The sequence below is a fragment of the Periplaneta americana genome, chromosome 9 (assembly GCF_040183065.1).
Source record: "Periplaneta americana isolate PAMFEO1 chromosome 9, P.americana_PAMFEO1_priV1, whole genome shotgun sequence".
Classification (NCBI taxonomy): Eukaryota; Metazoa; Arthropoda; class Insecta; order Blattodea; family Blattidae; genus Periplaneta; species Periplaneta americana.
In genome coordinates, this window is record NC_091125.1 from 143,412,483 (window position 1) to 143,420,579 (window position 8,097).

The window sequence follows — 8,097 nt, forward strand, 5'->3', positions numbered from 1 at the left end:
TTATAGAAGTTTAAAAATACATTTTGTTTTAAATTTAAGATGCAGAATTTCGTGGAAAATTCGGAGGAGATACATTATTTTTTTCGAATGGAGAGTTTATATTTTGTAAGTTGTGCCACACACAAACTAGAGGCTGGAAACGGAATTCATTGAAAGGCATTGCAGTCCCTCAAATTGGAGAAAAATCTGTTCATAGCTATGGATCGAGGCGTAGAGGGACCTGCTCTAGTAGTGACACACTAATTGAAAACTATTTCTCAGATACGAGATCAGCTAGCAACTGCTGAAAATCGAACAGAAAAACAGTAACAGTGAAAAAAATTCAGTATTTTAAGTCTAATACCGAAAAATCTTCGAATGTAGGTAGTCATACACTGTAATAAAATGTACACAGCAGAACAGTAAATTTGATATATTTTTCATGTTTATTTTTATTATATATATGCTATGAAATTACGTGTAAATTTGATATATTTTTCATGTTTATTTTTATTATATATATGCTATGAAATTACGTGTTTCAACCTACCATAATATAATCAATATGTTGTCGGAGCCAGAAACCACTTTTGTAGAAGACCTGACAGTACCTCCGTGCTGGAAGCGGGAGTATGTTGACATTGAAGTCCGGTCGCTTAGTCACGTGCAAAGACACAAGTCCCCAAGTTCCGAGCTTTGATTATGACACAAGGATAAAAAAATTGATCCCATAGAATGACAAATGTCTCAATTCCAGTGAGGGAGGTTCACACCTGTGGAGTGACGGTTAGCGCGTCTGGCCGTGAAACCAGGTGGCCCGGGTTCGATTCCCGATCGAGACAAGTTACCTGGTTGAGGTTTTTTTTCCGGGGTTTTCCCTCAACCCGATATTAGCAAATGCTGGATAACTTTCGGTGCTGGACCCCGGACTCATTTCACCGGCATTATCATCTTCACCTCATTCAGATGCTAAATAACTAAGATGTTGATGAAGCGTCGTAAAATAACCTACTGAAATTTAAAAAAAAATCCAGTGAGGGATACGTTGACAAATAGCGCAACAATTGCTGTGTCTGTTTCAATAAATCTTTTCATGCAAATTATGCTTTTTTTTTTCTGTAAACGACCCCAGGAAAAATCACTTTCCGGACGGTCTTGTAATTGCGGTCGAGTGGCCAAAATTTATATATGCACTACTTTTGACATTATTAACATGGTAGAAGAAAAAAATTTTACTTTTCTATCTGCCCCCGTCAGAATGCTTGCTTGTTAGTTTCAAATATTTAACTCATTTCTAACACAAGAAAGACTTCTCAGTGTTGCCTTATAATTTATTTTCGTAATACATCTCATATTGATTAATTTCCTAGAAAATACATTTAGTTAATAATTTTTCACTTGGAATCTTAAAGAAAACCCACATAAGTTCTTGATTCTGCAGGTAATGCAAGATCTACGCAATCTGTCACAGAGATTTCGGACGCAGTTTGAAGAAAGACGACCTTTCCTGAATCGTTGGAACGCAAAAGCTTGTTTGGGTCGCTTCGTCAACAACTGTAAGAGATACTTGGCCCCTCCTATCCTCAAGCCCTTCATTATAGTTCTAGTCTTCAACATCCTTCAGATTCCATGTGGACTAGGCATCGTCATGTTCTACACAGTGGACATTCTCTCCAAAGTTAAAGGAGAAACATACGATACATTTGACGAATTCACCATGACGATTTTACTCTCGACTGCACGCGTTATTTCCCTCATAATCTCAGCTGCGGCTATGTACAGAGTTGGAAGAAGAACCATCGGAATTTTGTCTGGACTTGGTTCGTCTGCCTTTGCTTTGGCTGCAGGAGTGGTTCTGTACCTTAGACATATCCCAAATTTATCCGTGCAGACAGAGGCATGGATCAATGTGGTGTTAATAACATCTTACGTGTCCTTAAACACTTTCGGAATATATTGTTTGGCCTACACAATGATCGGAGAGGTTCTGCCAGCCAAAGTAAGAGGAGAACTCTTTGGTTCAATAGTGGCGATATCGAATGTTTTTAGTGGTGCTGCCGATAAAATCTATCCATGGCTCTTGCATTCGTTAGGGATTCATGGACTCTTCATTTTGTTTGGAGTGTCAAGTGTAATATGTACAATATTTGTGTACTTTTTTTTACCCGAGACATTTGGATGCACACTTGATAATATTGAAGATTACTTCCATCAGCCAAATATCTTGTGGATTTCTAGGAATAAAGTGTCCACTGCACCAGAAGTTATGGTGAACAACGGAACTTTGGCTTCGTCATAATACGGAGTGGACGGAGACGAAACACCACAGCTCAGCTGAAGCCTAGCGGCTTCCGCATGTTATAGAGATATCTCGTCTGCCACCAAACTTTGATCGTAATTGTGGCAAGATAAACTCAAATAAGAAATGCTTACCTTATTGTTACAAATAATGAAAATAGTGACCGTTTGCATTCAAGCATGTTTCACATCTCTTCAGCACGTTCCCGTACACTTTCTGTAGTTCAATTTTACTTCCATTACGCTACGTATTTTTTTTTTGTCGGATGTTCTCCTTTATCCTTCATTCATAGTCTAGCCGCCATGGTGGTCTAGTAGCTAGAGCGCTAGACTTATAATCTTGTTGACCCGGGTTCCATTCCCGGGTAGAGTGACCAGATTCACATAGATAAAAAAAGAGGACACAAAGCTTTAAAAAGAAGGATATTGTTCTAAAAAAAAGGGGACATAAAATATGTATACTTAGATTTAAGCTTAGGCCCACATTATACTTTAAATTACGTCAATATCTATTTCATTACAAAATATTTACAGTAAAGATTTAGCCTTAAATTATACTTTAAAATATGTTAATATCTATTTCATTACAACATAATTATGAATAAACTTAATAATAATGATTTTACAGTTAGCTACATATGAAATTCAAGGAAACTATAATTATTAAAGAGGACAGAAAATATATATTTAGATTCACATTCTCACCTCGATCTCTCGATTAATTATGATTTATTTTACGACGTTCGCAACTGCCGAGGTTATATCAGCGTCGTCGGAGTGCCGGAATTTTGTCCCGCAGGAGTTCTTTTACATGCGAGTAAATCTACTGACATGAGCCTGTCTCATTTAAGCACACTTAAATGCCATCGACCTGGGCCGGGATCGAACCTGCAGCCTCGAGCGCAGGAGGCCAGCGCTATACCCACTGCGCTACCGAGGTCGACTCGATCTCTCGATCTACTAGATACCTCTGAGTAACGACCATAACAAGAAAGAGTTCTGATCATTGGCAAAGAGTAGGCTACATTCCGTCGTTGCTGCTGCCACCTACTTGTCAAATTACTTGAAAAAGACGTCAAATCAGATAATTTCAAAATATCAGGCATAAAAGTTACGAAAAGAAGGATAATAAATATCAGGCATATAAGTTACGAAAAGGAGGACATTTCTTGATTTTTTTAAAAATCCGCCGGGACCCCGGACAAAAGCCTAAAAAGGAGGACATGTCCGGACAAAAGAGGACGTCTGGTCAACCTATTTCCGTCGTACCCCCGATTTATAACTTGTTTGGGCAAGCCCATGGTCCAGGTAACAGAAGTTTTCACCGGAAGTTCCGGTTTCTCTATCGCAAACCAACAAATCTCCATCATCACCTCATCTCATCATGGGTGTAGTGTAGACCAGCCTCCTATGGCGCATCCAGGGCAACGACTCTATCTGTAATAATTGATCTACACAACTGGCTTTATATGGGTAAATGTCCAACAGACAAGTACCAACCATTAGTGAGGAAAAAAAAGTCTCGTTGTCTGAGAGCAAAAGCACTACATGGGATTTGTACGATTTTAACTTCAACAATCTAGTTGCGTGTTGAATTGAAGTTTTAGACAGTCCTACCTGCTGAGCTAATCGCCGCAAAGATTTTGGAGGGCCTTGTTCTAATCGAAAATCTATTTAGTGTAATTTTTTTATTCGTTAAAATCCGTTTATTCCTTTTATTCACTTAAGGCTTCTTACTTTGAGACGACCATATCTAGTTAAATTTTACAAAGATTAACGGCGGCAGAAATGAGATTTATGCGTCGTACAGCGGGATACACGAGAATGGATCACATTAGAAATTTTGACATTATGAAAGAACTGCAGATTGAACCGATTACGGAATACCTACAGAAATACAGACAAAACTGGAGATCACATGTCATCAGAATGCCTCGTTCTAGAATTCCACGCCAAATTTTAAATTACCATCCTGTGGGAAAGAGATCCTTGGGCAGACCGTTTAAGCGTTGGCAAGAGACCGTAACGGGCCACTAGGCCAATACATGCAATGATGATGATTATTATTATTATTATTATTATTATTATTAGTAGTAGTAGTAGTAGTAGTAGTAGTAGTAGTATTATAGGTTATAAATGATGTATTATTTTAAGAGGTGGTAGAACTGATCAAAACAAATAAAAAAATCAAATAAACATGTGTCCTGAAATTAATATCTCCCAAGACATTAGAACTTACTTGTTCGTATCAGATGTTTGATGTCATTTCCACTCATCATAACACATCCTTCTGTTCAACATCTTAGAGAACCACACAACTTTTCAAACACTCCTGTTTGGTCTCTGATGTGCCGACAGGCATTGAAGACACGCTTCTGTAGCGCCTGAACGTCTCCAATGGGTGTTGCGTACAATGAATTGCAATTTTACTCGGCTATAACGTTGCTGTAGAAAGCTGAGAAGGTTGCAGCCAGGATACCTCTAATAGAATAATTATACCCACATCTCTGCAAGTCAGTCAAGTGAATAAATACAATTTTCCATAGAGTTTGATCCAAGATTTAAGCTAGAAAATAAATAGTTGTCGCAAAAATGCACAAATGAAAAATTATATTTGTGAAAATTGCGAAATGGTTGTGCAATTTTATAAATATTTGTAATTGTGGAGAAAGATAAAATTAATAAAGTATACAGAAACAAAAAGTTGTGTAATTTGTTTCTTGGAGTTCTATTACTTTCAACCCATCTTATCACACTACAGATATATTTATGTATTTTACTTATTTTATTGGGTTATTTTACGCTGTATCAACATCTAGGTTATTTAGCGCTGAATGAAATGAAGGTGATAATGCCGGTGAAATGAGTCCGGGGTCCAGTACCGAAAGTTAACCAGCATTTGCTCGTATTGGGTTGAGGGAAAACCCCGGAAAAAACTTCAACCAGGTAACTTGCCCCGCCCGGGATTCGAACCCGGGTCATCTGGTTTCGCGGCCAAACGCGCTGACCGTTACTCCACAGGTGTGGACTATATTTATGTAAGTAAATCATTACAAGTAGTTACGTTTAGAAACAATTACTTCTGAATTTACATCACATTAAATTGGCCCGGGTTCGATTCTCGGTCGGGGCAAGTTACCTGGTTGAGGTTTTTTCCGGGGTTTTCCCTCAACCCAATATGAGCAAATGCTGGGTAACTTTCGGTGCTGGACCCCGGACTCATTTCACCGGCATTATCACCTTCATCTCACTCAGGCGCTAAATAACCAAAGATGTTGATAAAGCGTCGTAAAAATAACCCACTAAAAAATACATCACATTAAAATACGTTATTTTATGGGCACTATAAATATTGAAATTATTTACCAGTAGGCCTTTCAATTTTTATTGTTAGCAGAGTGCTAACTCTTTTTGCCAAAAGGCGGTTTCTAATTCCAGTTTTTACAAGATTCATGCAACTAAATCCTCACTCGCAATTTACAGTATGCGATGGAATTACATAAATCAATTAGAAAAAATGATACATCTTCATTACACAACTTTTAACACTATGTCACTTCGGAATATAAACTACAGTGGACTCTCCTAAGCTCGACAGAACAGAATTGAAAGTTCAGTCCAATAAGGGTAGTGGGTGTGGCAGGTGAAATGAATAGAAATTCTTATTGGTTATCCGTCAACGAATACAGTACTATACTTGCATTTCCTGCCCGCCCCGAGACTTGTCTATGTGCTTCTAGTACCACAGTGGGTTTCGACAGTTCCGTCTCACAAACGGCACAATTCTCAAATAGAAAAAGAAGAGTTCATTAATTTAAAATCAGTAATCAATATGGATGTTTTAATCAATAATATATTCCGTTTTCCTTTAACAAAAGTATCACTACAAGACACAGAACCAATTCCCATTCAAATGACAAATCCATTTCTTAGTGCCCGTATAGGGGCGTGTCTAATTCTCCTACGTAAGCAATCGAACTGTAGGATGTCGAACTTGATTTCTGTCGAACTTAAGAGCTTCTACTGTATATATTATATGCTTTCACGTGTTAATTAACTAGGTTACCTTGTTGACTAGTTTCAGCCTGTGAGCTATCCTCAGAAGAAATTGTTTGCTTAACTTACATGAATTGCATCAACTCTTTGAAATCAGTTCCCGAACATCTATTGCTCAACACATTTTTTAACATTGTCCATGCCATTAGCATTTCATTTAAATTCAGATTAGTTCAAACACATCTCTAATTTCATTTTCTCCATTACCATCTTCGTTTCTGAAGTCCAATGTGGTTGTCGCATTTTTGCACATTTACATTCAAAGTTTGCTGTATTTTAGAAGTTGACAAATGCGACTGTGGTTTAAACTCTGGTTTGATCGCATATAAACATTTGACAGAATTTGATAGTAATGATCTCATCTGTAACTTCTGTGAATTAATGTAGCTAATACGTTTCCTTCAACTTTGTATGTGTGTACAGACAGAGCTGTATTTAGTTGGTGGAAAACTAGTCACTTGCCCTGGACGGTAGATCTAGAAAATCGTAAAAAGCTTGGGTGAAATGGAACGTATCTTTGGTGTAGAGGATTTTTTAAATTTAAAAGTAAGTAACGTTTTCAGAATTAATTGTGTTTCAACAGGGGACAATACACAGTTATAAAACTAGGTTTTTAATTGATATAGCCACAAGGAAAATTATGTAGCAACATTAAAATATATCTAATAAAAATAAAGGACAACAACCTACACATGAAAATACATTCAACTCATTTTTGTCAAAAGTGACATACTCCACTGTCATTCTCATAATAGTCTTTAACAAACAAAAATACGTACAACTTTTAGAATTTATTATTTGTTCTGGAGGTTTTGCTCGGGATTTCGCAGAGTGAGGATGATTGTGGATTATGTATTCCATGGCACGGTTTTAACTTACAGTAAAAAAAAATACAGAGTACCAAAATGTTCCCAAATAATTTTGGAACAAAATTAATGAGAAGACAGATATACAGTAAATTTTCATCCTTCGTACAATACAATATACCCTACACGATTTAAGACTGTCTTAACATGTTTTTTGTAACTTGTACCTTAGCATCTAGTAATTATTATCTAATATTATAATAAAGTGCTTATTATCAGGCCTCGGCCTAGGCCAGGGTCACGGAGTCACCATCCTTAAGTTTGGAACGCATGGAGTATAAATGGCGTCACGACCCGTGGGGTGGGGTGGCACTGCGAGAGTACAGCTGGTTTCGTAACAAAGTGCATTGCCGTCTTTCTTATTGCTACTTGGTGTAGGCCCGTGCGGTCACCACACTTAATTGAGATCCTGTGATTAAAGAAGTGATCTCCCCAAGGCTAACTCATGGATGAGCAATCGAAAGGGCCTATCTTCCTCAGAATGGTCCAATGCTTTAAAAATGTCGAGCAATATTTCGGCGGTTCGCGCAATACCGGGCAGAACTCTAAGCACAACCCGCTGCCGTCATCCAGACTGTAGCGAGCTTGAAACACTTGGACAATGCCCCAAAGGCGAGCTGCTGATCAATGCTAGACATCATCGTGTACGACATGCTTTGGCGACATCGTTAAAAACTTTAAATTGGGAGATTCATAAGGAAGTACATTGTGTATCATCAGATGGTTCTTTCAGACGGGCAGACATTATTGCTATTAACGGACGCTTAAAACGGGCTCTTGTTCTTGACCCTACTATCCGTTTCGAAAGGAACCTAAATCAAGGCACCGAAGTTGATATTGAGAAGAAGTCTATATATGAACTTTGTCTGCCTTATCTTTCTCAAAAGTACAACGTCCC

At 37.9% G+C, this 8,097-nt stretch overlaps 1 protein-coding gene across 1 annotated transcript in view; it reads left to right on the forward strand.

Annotated features, from left to right (window-relative positions):
* LOC138706587 (arylsulfatase B-like) overlaps positions 1–7,640 on the forward strand; it is a 115,534-nt gene extending 107,894 nt beyond the window's left edge. The window contains exon 6 of the mRNA XM_069836079.1: positions 1,421–7,640. Coding sequence (XP_069692180.1) covers positions 1,421–2,278 — 858 coding nt within the window. The 3' untranslated portion in view covers positions 2,279–7,640. The remainder of the gene's footprint in view (positions 1–1,420) is intronic.
* Positions 7,641–8,097: the final 457 nt, after the last annotated feature.